Below are 17,993 nucleotides of genomic sequence, written 5' to 3' on the forward strand. Positions count from 1 at the left end.
GGGATCGCTTAAGCGATCATGCACCTGGGCAGAATCAATCAGTCCAGGTGCAGGATCGCTTAAGCGACCTTCTGCGAAAACACTTTGTCGCTTAAGCGAACACTTGTCGCTTAAGCGATCGTGGGCAAATATACATTTGCATCTTTTCTCCTGAATTTTGACAACTAAAATTACCAACACGTATTAATTCCATACTTTTTCCTCAATTTGACAGCCTAATTCCAAACTAAAATCACCAACAAATATTTAGACCATGTAATAAGAATACACAATATAAAGGATATTTTATTAAAGGTAACAATAAAATTTAAAACATCAATAATTTCATCCTTCTTCGAATCGACCCTAATTACTTGGCAACTGCTTCTCTTGTGACCAGGTTGCTTGCAAATTGAGCACTTATTCATCTTCCGAGGAACCTCAAAGGCTGATGGAATACGCTTAACCCTTTTTCTCCCTTTGGTGTCTTCTTCAATGGCGGGGGAGGATAATGTCAGCCACCTCTAGCGGCACTACCCACTGTCTTCTGGAGGCACGGATATATCATTTCTGAATATTGCTAGCATGTAGTGATCTGTCATATAGAAAGGGGAGCAAAGTTCCATGTAAATTCTTGAACCAAAATCCGGCTTCTGTTGGTGTTTCAGTGCTGCTAGTGCATGAGGAAAGGTAAATGTTGAATGTCAAGCACTTTACAGCTACAAGTTTTTGTAACAAGGTTAACTAGGGCATCCGGACCATAGCCGCCACAGTAAACTCTTGAGCATTAAGAGGATAGGCAAACAGTGTTCCATATGTTCTCGCAATATTTTTTAGCTGACGGAACAAGGGTTGTAGTAAAATTATCTGACTCCATACGACGCTCATGGAACCACCGCAGTGTCCTTTGGATTGCATCAAAAGTGCAACTATTGGAAACTCTCTTTCTATTACACACTTCGATTATGGACTCAGCTATGTCGTGGTCATGACATCAAACCTTCTTCCAGGAAAGTAAGCTCTACTTCATCTCTCGAAACAACATCATGCTCAGATACTTAGCAACTCTAACATCCTTGATTCGGATTTGCTGGAAGTGTTTCTCGAACTCATCAACCCGATAAGCTTTTGCTGCCATGTAGTATGTCTGAAGGAGGCCAGCACACTTAAACTTTTGTTTATGTTCTCACCAAGGTGCCTCCTACAGAATCCGTGATGTGCTTGATGGAAATAGTGGCAATCCCCTTTTTATAGAGTTGTGCCTATCGGATATTATGCACAAATCGTCACTGTCAGGCACTATCGTACGTAACTGCTGAAAAAACCAAGTCCACGACTCGTCATCAGAGTCAACCACACACCATACAACAGGATATGTGTGATTCTCGCTGTCCTGTGCAGTGGCCACCAACAATGTACCTCCATACTTTCCCGTTAGAAAGCAACCATCACAGCAAACACCTTCTCATGTTTACAAACCCCTTATAGCAGCACCATAAGCAACAAAAAAATATTTAAACATCATATTCATGTCCCACTTCAAAGCCGCTTGCTACCTTGGTTGTCACTCAAGCATATAACGGTACGCTTCTAATACTGCGTACCCGCGCTCCAGCGTGCCCTCACAAAATCTTGGGCATGTTGTCTACCTTTCCAGCATTTCAGTACTAACAGACACTCCCAACTCTATGCGCACAAGTCTCTGAATGTCTTTAGGAGATGGACCTTCCCTTCGACGAATCGACTTTTGACAAATTGTCCAAAACATCAGCGGACGCTTGTCGATGCTCACCTGAAATATGTCCCAAACCACAGTGTGCTCACGGTAATGTGCTAAGAATAAACTTTTCCGACTGCGCACACTTCTACAATAAACCCGCCACTTGCAGTTTCGGTCACGACATGCAACCGTCACAGCAATGAATTTGACTTTTTGGTGATGAACTCAAAATTACCTTTACAGCAACAAGTTTTAGCTTCCTCACCACTTCCTCTTTGTGTCAAATAAATACCCTATGCGCAAGTCCGATCCATCCGTAAAGACATGAGCTGATCACTACCTCCAATTGCCCCTTTGAACCTGCATAAACGACCATAGTGTTCTCCCTCACAATCTACGCCTTCTGCATAATCTGTATTTAAAGGAATCTCTACATATGTGGGAACATCTAGGGGTCCTCCTCCTCAACATTTTCATTCTGCCCCCCATCACCAACCTCTTCTATAGTGTCCTCCCACCACCCAATTCACCGTCTACTCTTGATTTTTCAGCTAACAAATCAATGGCCTCGTAGTTCAAATTACAACAGACAAATCTCCGCTACATCCTCGTTATCCCTTCCTTGGAACCAACTTCCAACGGTTTTTCTACATAAGAAACCCTAAAATCGGCCTCGAACCACATCGGCCTATCAATCATAAATAAGTTCACATTTCATCCGACTTTAATACAGCAGGAGGTACCTTATAATTTTCAGGAGCTCTGCTAAAACATAACTTCACAACTATATCACTACGCGAGCAACTCAAATTACCTCTTCTAATTATTTATCAATCAACTATCAAAAAACAACTCTGTGCTCACAGCAATTGGTGTAACTTCTTGCTCTTCCCAACCACTTCCACCTACTTTCTTCCTCCACCCACTCACCAAATATCAACACAAAACAACTTTCCCATGTATAATAATAGCAACTACCTGTAATGCAAGAAAACAATATTCTTAAATGCTGTACTAAGGGTTCAAATGTTTAAAAAGAATCTACACATTCGTATATTTGGTCTGATGTATCGCTTGAACGATCAGGTTATTATACTGGATCACTTAAGCGATAAACTTGATCGCTTAAGTGATTCAGTATAAATAACCGTGATCGCTTAAGCGATCTTATCATTTACTGATCGCTTAAGCGATCTGCTCCCATACAACAGACTTTAACGGATGCTTAAGCGATCTTATGCCACATACCTGAGCGTAAGCGATCTATCTGCTGCATTACCAGACCTACGGATCGCTTAAGCGATACACCAGATCGCTTAAGCGATCCATCATGCCCAGAAAACATTTTTAGTCATCTCCACCTACAATCGATCCATCATACCCAGAATAAATACCCAGAACAAATTTTCAACAAATTTCACTCCTTTCAACCTACATTACATCAAACACAGCCAACAACCTAAACAACTAAATCAAAATCATAACCCAACACCCATCCATTATTAAATCTTTGTAAATCTAAATATAAAATGTAAAAGAGAGATACACATACTAGGCGAAGTCAGGAGGAGGAGGAGGGAGATCTTTGCGGAGAAGATGTTAATGGTGGAGGAAGAAGAAAGGGTTAATGGCGGGGAACAGAAGATGTAGAGGAATGAGGAAGAAGAAGATGTACAGGAAGGAGGAAGAAGAAGAAGATGCAGAGGAAGAAGAAGATGTTGACGACGCCAAGAAGAAGAGAAGAAGATGCAAGTAGAGATGCGTTAATGGCGGGAGGAAGAAGAAGGTTTTTGGGTTTATTTGCAACAATTTCGGGTTTGTGGAAATATAGATAATTTTGAAAAGATTACATTAATCATAATTAAGCACTAATTACCCTTAATCAATAATATGGCTATTTAGTTAACATTTCAAAACTTGATAGCCTTTTAATTAAATGTAAACTTCAAATGTCTTTTTAATAACCCCCCCCCCCCCCCTTTTTTAAGTTAATGGTAGCTACTGTATCAAAAATATCTTAATGGTAGCTACTGTATCAAAAATATCTTATGGCCATTCTCCAAGAGATCATCATGACTGATGGTGAATAATATAAATAGCACTTTATCTTTTTATTATCTATATTTTATTGATCTAACTTGTTAGTTATGTCTTGTATCCCATTTTATACCCAGTTTTAAAAACTGAATAATATGTTGGGTGATACATGCGATTTTAAAAAGGGTAAACGAACAACTTTTTTCTACTCAAATAATGGTTTAGCGGCACTTTTTTACTTAAAGATTTTTAAAATACTAATTTGCTATCCAAATTTATATTCCGTTTTTTATTCTGGTATCGTTACAACCATGCATTACTACCATTCTCTTCCCTGACTATTTCTTATCAAAACCCCTCAAATTCTTTTCTTACCGACCTTGTTAATAGTCAGTAATCAAGCGATTAAGGTTTGTGCAGCCGTCTTTCTCAAATCAAATTACGATCAATCCCAACCAGTAAAATTCAACCTTCTACCACTAAAAGACTCACCAGTCTCCTCTCTTCAAAAGCTTTAACAGTCTAGACCGAATTTACTCTCTGTTCACCATTAGAATATAAATTTATATAGTAAAATGGTATTTTAAAAATCTATGGATGAGAAAGTATTATTAAGCCATTATTTGAGTGGGAAAAAGTTCGTTAACTCTTTCAAAAATTGCATAAACAAATAGGCTTCGCTTGGTTCACATATTGGGAAAAATTTTCTAGTTTTCCCAAAAAAGTTAAGGCTGCGTTTGGTTCAGTATTTTTATTCATATTCTAGACCGGATTTAACAAATAACGTCTGGTGGTTTATTTTCACAATGCAATCTTCAAAATATTTTTCTGACTTTTTTTTTTACCGTTGAAGGTTTGCAGTCTACTTTTATTTTTCTCAGTTTTCTTCACTGCTTCTTCGCTAACATTTCCCACTTTCTCACTTCACCGTTTCACTTTCTCAGTTCACCATTACCAACGTGCTTCACCATTTATTAATATTATATTAATAAATCATTTATAAAAAAAATATATCAATCAAATATTCAATACAAATATCAAGGCCAAAATACTCTACGAAACACATATTCTTCAAATCATATTCTCGTAATTATAACCTTACTCAACTATCCAATATTATTCCCAAAATCCTATCCAAAATAATAAACCAAACGCACACTAAGTTTGTTTCACCTATTTTCCAAAATATAATTCTAAAATTTTCAATTTTCTTTAAACCCCCTAAATTTGTTAATTTAACTAAACAAACCCTTAAAAAAATTCAAAAAATTGACAAAAACACCCTAGCAACCCAAATTTACCAGATTCCGGCCACCACTGTCGGAAGCTGACCGGAATCTGGTGTAATGGCACATTACTGGCTGAATCTGGCCGGTAGTGCGCTGAACTGGCCGGAAAAGGTCAGATCTACGGCCAAAGATCTAGCCATCAATGGCTAAATCTTTGGCCGTAGACAGTTGTCAACAACGGCCAAGATATGGTTGTCGTTGACCATCAATGACATTGACGGTCATATCTTTGGCCGTCGTTGAAGATCAAATGCGGTCAGATCTGCTGCCGTCAATGGTCAGATCTAGTCGCAGATCTGGTCGAAAAAGGCATATTGGTGCACAATCGGCAAGATCGAGTCGATCATAAGCCCGATATGGCAACTCCGACCACCCTCCGGCGGTGGTAGTCGGCTGTCCGTATTTATGAGTGGATTGGGGGTGTTTTTGTTAATTTTGAATATTTTATTATAGGGGTGTTTAGTAAATAAATAAACATAGAGGGTATTTATGTTAATTTTCAAAATTCTACATCGTATTACCTACTTAATTTAACTTTTTTCAAAAGATTATTCTAAAAACTATCCAATAATGAACCAAACGGAGCATCTTCCCTGTCTTCCTTACAACTACTTTACTTTTGAGTTTGGAATGATCTAGTGATTCAAATCCTCATTTCACAATCATAAAATCCCTGAGGAAAGTAATAAGCGAAATGGGGTGCAAAAGGAAAGCTTGTAGATGTGTGAAGAGGCATTGACAGTAACACGCCATGGTGGGCTAAAGTAGCCTGATAAATGGGGGAAAAAACAAAATATTGCGTAAACGTGTGTATCTCCGCTTCTTCTTTATTGCTGTGTGTAGTAGTTGGTTGAAACAGTTGAAGTGGTGTTGTTACTTCCAATCCACGGTACTCTCACATCTTTCCCCTTCTTGTTGGTTGTTTGCTTCACAACCACAACTTCTTGTCATTATCTTTTGGCCTAAAATTTCTCTATGGCCACCGCTACATCATTTCTCATTTTTAAAAGCCACATTAAAGTTTTGATCATTCAACAGATTTTAATATGAAAACCTCATTGATGTGATGTTAAGAAATTTGATTAGGATGTTCCCTTCATTTTACTTCACCTACACCCACTTGTACCCAAACGTTATGTGTTAAAAGTAATGAAAATCAATAATGTTCGACCACAAATACTTCTAAAAAATACCCATTTTCCTTAGTACATGGATGTAGTGATAAATTACACTTCATCTTTTTCACCATTGCAGCCATAGTTTAAGAAACAATATCAAAATCGTAACTCAAAACAAAAGGAAAATCAAATGCAAACCAAGATTTATAATGATCACCGAAGTGTAAGTGAAGAAAATCTCTGCCGTCAGGAATAATGTTTTCAGCGCTTTCCTCCTCCACCCCCAAGCTTTGGGCCCTTCGATGTGCCACCCTTAGGCAAGTTACCCTTGCTCTGAGTCTTTTGTGACTTGGCCATTACCTCTGACTTTTTGGCCTTCTTCTCATCCTTGGTTTTCTTAATTCTCTCCTTAATTTCACTGCATAAAAGTTCATGAATATCAGGGAAAGATTTGTCTTCATGCCAATAACATAGTTTTCATTTTAAAACAGGATGAAGATATACCGCAGGGCAGCCTCCCTTGCAGCATCTCGAACTTCAGCTTTTTCACTTCTTTTCTTCTGTATAACCTCTATAGTAGCACCAACTATTGACCTTGAGTAAGGTTTTTTTGTGGTGCGACGCCTCTTCTTGACAGTTTCAGCAGCTATGTCCTTTTAAGAGTATAGGGAAAGAGAAAAAAGTTATAAACAGTAAATATGCGGAGCTGTCCAGATGAGTTGCCTCCTATTCCCTTCAATTGAGAAAGGCTTCATTGCCAAAAAAAAAAAAAAAAAAAAATATTGGAATAGGGCATAATCACCTTCTTATGTTGCTTTCTGTACATGGCTGTCCAGGTAAGCTTAGATGGCTTTAATCGGTTGTGGAAGTACCTCTTGCATTTAGAATTGGCAAAGAGGAAAACCTTAATGGATCAACAAAATTTTATTTAGTCAATAAATTGGTCAAGCAAGTACCACAGGCAGCCCAAAAAAAGAAAATGAAACATGCACTTCAAACAAAACAGAGTGACAGTATTGTTACACATTACCTGGGAATCAGAGCGAACAAATCTGATACCCTTACCCGGGTATATCTTCGCCCCACTAAAGCGACATAGCTCAGTTCTGCAATTACCAAAATACAAACAACAATTACAGGGGTCTCCCCGGAATGATAGCAAATTTGCATTGGATTTAAAACCATTCAAACTGGAATATTGCATAGTATAATCAATACATGTAGATGATTCATTTCCCCAAAATTTCAGGCAATGATTATGTGACATGATTCATTCATCATACTAAAGTAATCTCATATAACAATTAAAATGTCATGACAGTGGCAGATTGTCATGACAGTGGCAGATTTCCAATTTCCATCAAACCATGATATCTCTCCCCATGACATCAACTGCGCTCTCACACGTAATTTCAGAAATCAAAGCTATTTTAATTGTATATCAAATCTTCAACTACAAGTACAAGTTTGAAGTTATCGCCATTGAGACATCTCATTTTTTTTTTTTTTTTCCCAATTGATTAGGTTTAGGGGGAAAAAAGTTGTCCTAGCACAATATGCTTAAAGTTTTATAGCTGCACTACAAAAGTTCTCTCAGAGATTGTTAATAACACTAGACTCAATCAACCAGAAGCTTAACCACTAAAGTTCTGTAAATTGAATTCACTAAAGTGGAGAAAATACTAAAAATTAAAATTACCACAAATCAAAATCAAGTTCCCCACCCGACCAAAAGTAAAATGACATCACAATAACACATACACCCATCTAATTCCGCAAATGTAAATAACTTGCAATACTAAACCCAAAAAAATAAAAATAAAGGAAACAACAGACAAACAGATCGCATACTCTTCAAATAAGCAACATTATAAATTATAAAAGCCGGGAATTTACAAAAGAAAAAAAAGAAAAAAACCAAATGCACCAAACCCATATGTCTATTTGATTGATGGCCGCTAAACGCGTGATGAAAAGAACGAAATCATGAGTTCAAAACATACATATCTAATATCTTTACAACTAAACCATGAACCAAATGCCTCAACCCCGGCATAAGAATATAAAATGGGCATAAAAATAGAAAATAATGTAAAAAAGAACTGGAGAGGAGCATACTTGAGAACCATTGGGGCAGCAGCTTCTCTTCCTGTGGCTCCTTCAAAGTTTCAAGCAAAACAGAAAACCCTAACTTGTTCATTTTGGATTCTTATATAATGTTATACGGGCCGTCTTCTTAAAAGGGTATATGGCCATTACGGCCCAGTTTTGACATGGTCAAAAATATGTCTTAAACAAACTTTCGATATTTATTAAAATGGTAACAGCCTAAATTGAGGTTATGCTTCAGTAATCGGTATAGACTAGAGAAATATTCTTAGTGGATGTAAAATCAATATCATTCAATAAGTTACTTTAGTGATTTAATAGTTATTATTATCCTATAGTTGGTGGATTTAATTGAAGAACATTATGTAATTAATTAACTCATATGATTATCTTACTTAATGAATTGTTAAAAAAGAAAATTACATACTTGTATTTATAATTTTGAAATATAAATGGGACAGGTTTACTGTTTAGTTGCAGAAATTTTAAAAAATACTATTGTTCCGTTTGGTTCACTTTTTTGCATTTTTTAGAAAGGTTTTTTGAAAAAAGATAAAAAAAGTTGAATTGAATGGGTATTACGATGGAGGATTTAGAAATTAATAAAAATACCCCTTATGTTTATTTATTTACTAAACACCCCTATAATAAAACTTTGAAAGTTAACAAAAACACCTCCAACCCACCCATTGAATAATCACAGCTGCCCACCACCATCAGAGGGTGGCCGAAGTCGCCGTATCGGCGCATGACCGGCTGGATCTTGCCGGTCGTGCGCCGATATGGCCTTTGTCGGCCAGATCCACAGTGGATCTGGCCGGCAAAGGCTAGATCTGGCCGCATTTGCTCGTCAACGACGGTTAAAGATACGACCGTCGTTGATGGTCAACGACGACCATATGTTGGCCGTTGTTGACGTCTGATTACGGCCAAAGATCTGGCCTTTTTCAGCCAGATCCACTGTGGATCTGGCCGGAAAAGGCTAGATCGGCGCACTACCGGCCAAATTTAGCCAGGAGTGCGCCATTATATCAGATTCCAGCCAACTTTCGACAGTGGTGGCCGGAATCTGATATAATATGGGTTTTAGGAGTGTTTTTGCAATTTTGAAAAAAAAATATTTAGGGGTATTTAATTAAATTAACAAATTTAGGGGGTTTAAAAAAAGTTGAATAATATTGGATAATATTGTGAGTTTTTGTAATTTTACTATTTAACTTTTTTGGGAACACTAATAATAGTATTCCCAGAGACGAAACAAACAGAGCCTAGTTTGATCAAGATTCCATGTGACTTTAAAAATAAATTCATATTAATAATTACATGTTAGCTTTAATTTTAATTTAAAATCTAATAAATTGTATTAAAATATGTGTAAATATATCGGGTTCTTGACCCTTTTCACACTTGTTTATAAAAAGATTAGACACTTCAATAATAGTTTTGAGTCTTTTGACACAAGTTTTAATCACTAAATCTATGAATTTCAAGTTTTCATAATTGAGATTAGTGTCATTTTCAAAGTTAAATTAATTTACTTTTAACCTAATTTGTTTTTTTATTATTAAAAAAAGTGCTTGAATATTCTACCCACTTTATAAAAACAATTTAAGAGCCTCTCTTTTTCATTGAAGTTTTGAAACAAATTTTAAACTAATATGATTAATATATTTAAATTGTTAAAATTTGTTGATGTGAAAATCTGCACCGACCAAGATATCAATGCAAGGATCCACATCAGCTAGAGATACTCGGTTGACTGCGATGGAACCGCACAAGATGGGTGTGTGACTTCGGGGGGTCAGTGAAGTATGTCCATGCATGACGAAGGATGAGATAGAGACAAGTATCCTAGAAAAATGAGGCAAGAATAGGACCTTTTGAAGTGGTTCGGCCGGAAAACAAACAAAGCCTACATCCACTGGTCTTCCATTCATATATGAACACAAATTGAACAACAATGGATTGAATTTTCTCACTCGGTCTAGAGGATCTTTCAAAGCATTTCCATGACTTATTTCTTCGTCACTCTCCTTTCCTTGTTATCTATCTCTATTTATTTGGCCAGCCTTTCTATTTATACGACGCTTTGAGGGTGTGGTGATGACAATTACGTCAATTAGGTCGATACGATCTAAACGGCAGCCAAAGGCTCGCATGCACCATAACGGCAAAATGATGGTGATGATGGGTATTCCCCCCTAACATTAGGGGCTTGACAAGCTTTATGTTGACTTCGCTACATAAAAGGCACGTAAAGCTTGCTTGGTTGTTTGCCACCGATCAAGGTAGGCATCATACACATGGTAAAGTGGTCTTGCTGAGCGAAAGGATGATTCATATAATGGGCCTCCTTGCCTAGTTCGCCAGATATTATGTCCACGGACATTCGTCGATTGCTCATGCTTTCTTGGCCTATTTCCATTCCCGGGCTCAATATCATCCATATGTGGAGACGTTCTCTAAGCTCTTTAACCAATTTCTGGTTGGCGATCTTTTCCGCACAACAAAATCATATTTAAATTGTGTTATTTTTTTTATGTATATAAATTATATGAGATACATTGATCTTGAAAAATAAAATTATGTTAATCAAATCTCTAAAATAGTATTTAAAATTTTGTATAAGAAAAAAAGATAAAAATAATAACTTCATTGAATGAACAGTATGTTCGCATGTGTGGAGTAAAAGAAAACCCATTTAATTAAAACTTATGGGGAAAAAATGTAATGACATGCAAGCTCTTTTTAACGATATCACTCCTACAATGTGGAAAATATATTCATGATGCATAGGAAATAATAAAAGAAAAGGCCAATAACTTGGACCTCCCCAATATTTTACAAAAAGACATCTACACCCATAGACTAGAACAATAACAATGAACATTAAATGGTTTAGAATAATTTAAAAATAATATGTAAATTGATATACGAGATTCCATAATTGCCCTATAAATAAATTAAGGAAAAAAAAAAGGAAATTGAAGAACCTTGGGAGGAGATGCTTGTAGTTGACATTAAAAAGAAAAATAAGTGCATGGTTAATGATAAAGCGTGCTTCATTGAATCAATTTTTCGCGAGTCCAGAAATGGTGATGGTGTTGATAACGTACTAATGTTAAGCAAAAATGGGTATAGTGATATTGATCAATGTTTTAATAACTAACCCATGGTGAAACCCGACAAAGTGGTCAAGTTATGGGTTGATCGATTGAACCGGTTTGACAGATGGGTCAAATCTATGTCCAAAGATTTGAAATTCAACAAAAATACCTCGAAAAATTATTATAAGTCCTTACAAGTTTGAAATCTTGCAAAAACACCCTAAACACCACCGTCAGTGTCGACAAACCATGCCAAATAGGGCCTATATCTAACAACGACAATACTCTCCATCACCATGAAAACATGCCCCTCAACCTCCAGACCAAAACCCGTCCACCCCTCTCCTGTTTGTTCTGCCAATTGTTGGCAACAGGCCACTATTTTGGCCGATTGATTTTTGCGTTTTTTAGTCAATTCACTCACCAGAAATCACTCCCTTCACCACCTTTGGACTCACCGAAACTCCCTCTCCAAAAGCTCCTACAAAATTGTCATCATATGTTCGCTGATCGTCGTCCATAATTCTAGGATTAGGGTGAATAGTTGAAAGTGATAACCCCACCCGACGAAGGGCCCAAGTAGAGTCTCGGCTCAACCGGTTTAACAGGCCAGGCTGGGTAGGGTATCAAAACACTGATATTGATATTCGACAAGTTAAATAGTTGTATCAATGTTATGTTAATCTCATCGTGAATGCCATAAAGTCTTGGGTATTGTAATTTTATTTTTTTTTAAATTCCAAATGACATGACTTTATGTAAAATTTTGTAGGTTGGTCACAAATTATTATAATGAAATGAAAATATGTGACAAAAACTTCCTTATATTCTAGTTCCCCTTGAATGATCATAATGACAAATATTTAATGAATTTAAATTATCTGTAATTTATTGTAGATTTAAATCATAAATGTTGTGTGTGATTTTTCCACCAAACTTGGAGAATCGCGAGGATATAATTCGATCCAAAACTAGCTCAACTCTACTGATTGTTCGACCCAACATAACTCGTCGAGATATAGCTCGACCTAGCACAAGCTAGCCGCGAATAATCCGAATGATCATTCAACCAATTCCCAGATAACTTCAGATCCTAGATATATCAGGGATGATCATATTGACAACAATCTTTGCACAATCACAACGCCCAATCGCGAGAATATCGGAGTTGCATTTTAATTTAATTGTAATCTCTTTAATTTCGCTTTTTTCCTTTGTACAAACTTTGTATATAAACCCCCCCAAATGATGAGGAAAATATTCCTAGAATTACTACTGTAACCTCTCAGAGCAAATACAAATAACAATGGACATAGACTCAAGTTCTAACTTATCGAACCACTTTAAAAATTATCTTGTGTTCTTATTTATGACTCTTTCCTTTTTGTTCATTGCTGATTTTCATTAAATCACGTGCACATCATTTCGGTTCCAGCAGGGTCAATCGGAATTATCTAGTTGGTGCAGATTTCTATATCAATAATGACGTAAGTGTTTTGTTGTGAAATTTTGTAGTTAAAAATATAATCATGTGATGTTCTGTTCCAAATCTCTAATTTAAATTCATGAATATACTATGACATCAGAGTACATATACAGTGACGTTAGAGTGTACGTCACAGTATATACAATAATGTTAATGTTAGAGTCTCTATACTTGTTATTTCAATTACTATCATGCCAAAACAAAGTTGATATGTTCAAGACTTTAAGAATCTTCCATCTTTTATTATGAATAATTGTATATACAAATTTTGAGGTCCCAAAAATTTCAACCAACATAGAGACAATTTTATGAAAATGAGTTAAACCATATATATATATATATATATTCACCAACAATAATTACAAGGTTTTCTTAATATTAATCGTTAACACAGATATTTACCCTTTTACACTTCATTAGTAATCACAATGCTTAATGGTATGTTGATTCAATTGTTGGGGGTAAAAAGGGAAAAAACCAAAACAAGTATACTCCAAATGAATTTTTTATAAGTTACAGAGAGGACCTCGTTGTTTCATTACATACCAAAAAATCAGACAAAATAAAATTAGCAGGAGTAATATATATTTAAAATCTAAAAAAATTACATAAAAGTAAATTCATATTAATAAGTAAATTCTAGATTTAATTTTAATTTAAAATCTAAAAAATTGTATCAAACTATTTGTAAACTATGTTGGGTTCTTGATCCTTTTTACAGTTCTTTATAAAAAGATCAGATATTTTAATAATAATTTTGACAGAAGTTTTAACCACTAAATCTATGAATTTTATGTTTTGACACTGCTTATAAGTTGTGCCATTTTCAAAGTTAAATTAATTTTACTTTTAGCCTAATTTTTTTTTTTAAATAAAAAAAGTGCTTGAATCTACCCTCTTTATAGAAACAATTTAAGGGCCTATCTTTTTTCATAGAAGTTTTGAAACAAATTTTAAACTAGTATATGATTAATATATTTAAATAGTTAAAATTTGTTGATGCGAAAATCTACATCGACCAAGATATCGATGCAAGGATCCGCATCAATCAGAGATATTCGGTTGACTGCGATAGAACCTAGAAAGATGGGTGCGTAACTCCGGGGGGTCAATGAAGAAAAATATGTCTATGCATGACGGTGGATGAGATAGAGACAGATGTCCCAGAAAATGAGGTAAGAACAAGACCTTTTAAAGTGGTTTGGCCGGAAAACAAACAAAGCCTACATCCATTAGTATTCCATTCATATATGAACACAGATTGAACAAAAATGGATTGAATTTTCTCACTAGGTCTAAAGGGTTCTCCTAAGCGTTTCCATGCCTTCTTTCCTCTTCACTCTCCCTTCCTTCTTGTCTAACTTTTTTTAATTCGGCCAGCCTTTCTATTTATATGACACTCTGAGGGTGTGATGATGATAGGTAAACCAATCGGGTCGTCATGGTCTAAATGGCGGCCACAGGCTCACATGCACCTCAACGGCAAAATGATGGTGATGATAGGCTTTTCCCTTGACATTAGGTGCTTGACAGGGTTTTTGTTGACTTCACTACATGAAAGGCAAGTGGAGCTTGCTTGGTTGTTTACCACCGATCGGCGTAGGCAGCATACACATGGTAAAATGGTCTTGCTGAGCGAAGGGATGATTCATATAATGGGCTTCCTTGCCCAGCTCACCAAACGTTGTGTCCAGAGACATTCGTTGATTGTTCGTGCTTTCTTGGTCTATTTCCGTTCCTGAGCTCAATACATCCATATGTGGAGACATACTCTAAGCTCTTTAACCAATTTCTGGCTAGCGATCTTTTTCGCACAACAAAATTATATTTAAATTGTGCTTTTTTTTAATGTATATAAATTATATGAGTTACATTGATCTCGACCAATAAAATATGTTAATCAATTCACTAAAATATTATTTTAAATATTTATATAAGAAAAAAAGAGAAAAATAATTACTTCATTGAATGAACATTATGTTTGCATGTGTGGAGTAAAAGAATTTAATTAAAACAATACAAACTTATGGGGAAAAAAATGTAATGACATGCAAGCTCTTTTTAACCATATTACCTCTACATTGTGGAAAATGTGTTCATGATGCATAGGAAATAATAAAAGAAATGGCCAATTACTTGTACCTCCTCTATATTTTACAAAAAGACATCTACACCCATAGACTAGAACAATAACAATGAACATTAAATGGTTTAGAATAATTTAAAAATAATATGTAAATTGATATACGAGATTCCATAATTGCCCTATAAATAAATTAAGGGGGAAAAAAGGAAATTGAAGAACCTTGGGAGGAGGAGATGTATTTGACATTAAAAAGAAAAATAACTTGTGCATGGTTAATGGTAAAGCATTCTTCATTGAATCATATATCAATTTTTCGTGAATCCATAAATGGTGGTAGTGTTGATAACGTATTAATATTAAGCGGAAATTGATATAGAGATATTGATCAATGTTTTAATAATTGACTCGAGATGAAACCCAACAAAGTGGACGGGTCCCGGGTTAACGGTGGGTCAAACTAGTGTTCAAAGGTTTGAAATTCTAAAAATTACTATAAGTCTTTATAAGTTTTAAATCTTGCAAAAACACCCCAAACACCACTGCTAACGTCAACAACTCAGGCAAAATATGGCATATTTCTGACGACGACAACACTCCCCATCACCTCGAAAACATTCCCCTCAGCTTCTTGATCAAAACCCATCACAACCCTATCTTGTTCGTCCTGCCAATTGCCTACAACATGTCGTTGTTTTGACCGATTGATTTTTGTCTTTCTGGTTCATTCACTCACCAGAAATCACTCCCTTCACTACCTTTGGACTCACTGGCAATCCCTCTTCAAAAGCCCCAACATAAATTTTGTCGTATGCTCGCTGATCGCAATCCATAATTCTAAGGTTTAAGGTGAATAGTTAAAAGTGATAACCTGACCGACAAAGGCCTCGAGTCCTGATTCAACCTTCTGGGTCAGCTTGGGTATCAAAACATTGTCATTGATATTTGACAAGTTAAATAGTTGTTTCAGTGTTATGTTAATCTCATCGTGAATGCCATGAAGCCTTGGGTACCGTAATTTTATTTTATTTTATTTTTCAAATTCCAAATGATATGACTTTATGTAAAGTTTTGTAGTTCAGTATGATTATAATGAAATGAAAATATTTGAAAGAGACTTCCTTATATTCTAGTTCCCTTTGAATGATCATAATGACAAATATTGAATGAATTTAAATTATTTGTAATTTATTGTAGATTTAAATTCATAAATACTTGATGACGTAAGTGTTTTGTTATGAAATTTTGTAGTTAAAAGTATAATCATATGATGTTTTGTTTCAAATCTCTAATTTAAATTCATGAATATATTATGACCTCAGAATACATATGCAATGACGTTAGAGTGTACGTCACAGTATATACAATAATGTTAATGTTAGAGTCTCTATACTTGTTATTTAAATTACTATCATGCCAAAACAAAGTTGATATGTTCAAGATTTTAAGAATCTTCCATCTTTTATTACGAATAACTAACTGTATATACAAATTTTGAGATCCGAAAAATTTGGACCAAAATAGAGACAATTTTATGAAAGTGAGTTAAACCATATATATATATATAATTTTTTTTTTCACCAACAATAATTACAAGGTTTTCTTAGTATTAACATCGATATTTTTTTATAAATTAGTAATCACAATGCTTAATGGTTTGTTAATTCCATTTTGGGGGTAAAAAGAGGAAAAACCAAAACAAGTATACTTCAAAAGTTTTTTAAAAATTACAAAGAGGACCCTCGTTGTTTCATTACGTGCTACAAAATCAGACAAAATAAAATTAGCAGGAGTAATATATTTATATTTAAAAAAAAAAAAATGAAATGTAACTGCAGCATAATAGTTGAACATCTGTGGGGAATCCATATCAAATAAAATGATGAAAATTTAATGGAAGTTCAGAGAAACTTTAAATAAATATTAAAAAGACTAAATAACAATTAATTTTAAATTTAGATAAGTGATAGGGACACGAGGGCGTGACAGAATCAAGATTCAAGAGTCAACCCACTTTTGTAAGGAAAAAAACAAGAGTGATGTCCCTTTTTACTTTCTACGGGAGATTACAACAAACTTTAAATTACCTTTTTAACCCTGGCTGGCTTCCTAAGTCCTAACTGTGGTTTCCTTACAAGAAATTAGTTGTGTTTGTATTGTAAGAATAAAATTATTTTTTAAAATTAATTATTCATATTATATAATTACCTATTAAATATAATATTGGTAGTTTCATTTATGAAATTGTTTCCTAAAAAGAAAATTATAAAATTTTACCAAAAACAAGCGTGTACCATAATTGGATGAGTTGAGTGTACTTATTGGTAATAACAACATGGCGCAACCAACTAAAGTAATGAGAAGAACAGGCACGCGCCAGTACTCGCGTGGGCGGACATCACGAAACCTTATTTTAGAAGAGAAAGTGGACCCCACATATATTTTCTCTCTCTATATAACTCTTCTTATACCATAATTGATATTTCATTCAGATTTCAAAGGAAAAAAAAAATATTATTACATAGTTTTGATGGTACATGCAATGGAGAATTTAGAAGAAGGAAGCCATTGAAGAAGACAGTGATAGAGAAAAGAGATCATTTTCATTACAGTAGGTTTAATTTTTTTTAATAAAGTTTAAGTAACAAGAACCCATTTGACTGATAGATTTTTTATTTTATTTTTGAGTTTCCCATTTATTTGAAGTCAGCTCCAGTCTAAACCATATTTTATTTGTTTATATATTTCATCACACACATTTATGCCTAATAATAATAATATAATTTCTGTCCTTTACTCTTCTACAGATCCCAACAGTAAGAGTGAAGATCTTATCTGTATCTATTTCTCCGTGTACTGAATATACAGAAAGACCCCTGCCTTCTGTCAAATTATAAAGGTACACCTTTTTCTCCGTACTGGGTTTGGTTTTGTTTTGATTATTACCATCCAACTTTCTTTCTTACTTCTCCTTCTTTCTCTCTGATATTTCAAGGGAGAGTGAAAGTGAGAGAAAGACTGAGAGAGGTCAACTGGGTCTTTTTGGCGATTTGGTTGGTGTTACA

General features: G+C 35.0%; 1 protein-coding gene across 1 annotated transcript; it reads right to left on the reverse strand.

The window, feature by feature from the left end:
* Window positions 1-6,172: 6,172 nt before the first annotated feature.
* Window positions 6,173-8,378, reverse strand: LOC116127963 (60S ribosomal protein L24-like). Its single transcript, XM_031413624.1, has 5 exons — window positions 8,262-8,378; window positions 7,174-7,249; window positions 6,946-7,047; window positions 6,648-6,796; window positions 6,173-6,561 (listed from the first exon to the last, which is right to left on the reverse strand). The coding sequence occupies exons 1-5, from the start codon at window positions 8,270-8,272 to the stop codon at window positions 6,405-6,407; spliced, it is 495 nt and encodes a 164-aa protein (XP_031269484.1). The 5' UTR covers window positions 8,273-8,378; the 3' UTR covers window positions 6,173-6,404.
* Window positions 8,379-17,993: the final 9,615 nt, after the last annotated feature.

The sequence above is a fragment of the Pistacia vera genome, unplaced genomic scaffold (assembly GCF_008641045.1).
Source record: "Pistacia vera cultivar Batoury unplaced genomic scaffold, PisVer_v2 Contig196, whole genome shotgun sequence".
Lineage (NCBI taxonomy): Eukaryota > Viridiplantae > Streptophyta > Magnoliopsida > Sapindales > Anacardiaceae > Pistacia > Pistacia vera.

Bases quoted from the DNA above. Each gene is read 5' to 3' on its own strand.
- LOC116127963 (XM_031413624.1), bottom strand. The intron at 7,048-7,173 runs GTAATGTGTAAC...TGATCCATTAAG, and splicing joins TTGTTCGCTCTGATTCCCAG to GTTTTCCTCTTTGCCAATTC. The intron at 6,562-6,647 runs GTATATCTTCAT...ACTTTTATGCAG, and splicing joins GCAAGGGAGGCTGCCCTGCG to TGAAATTAAGGAGAGAATTA.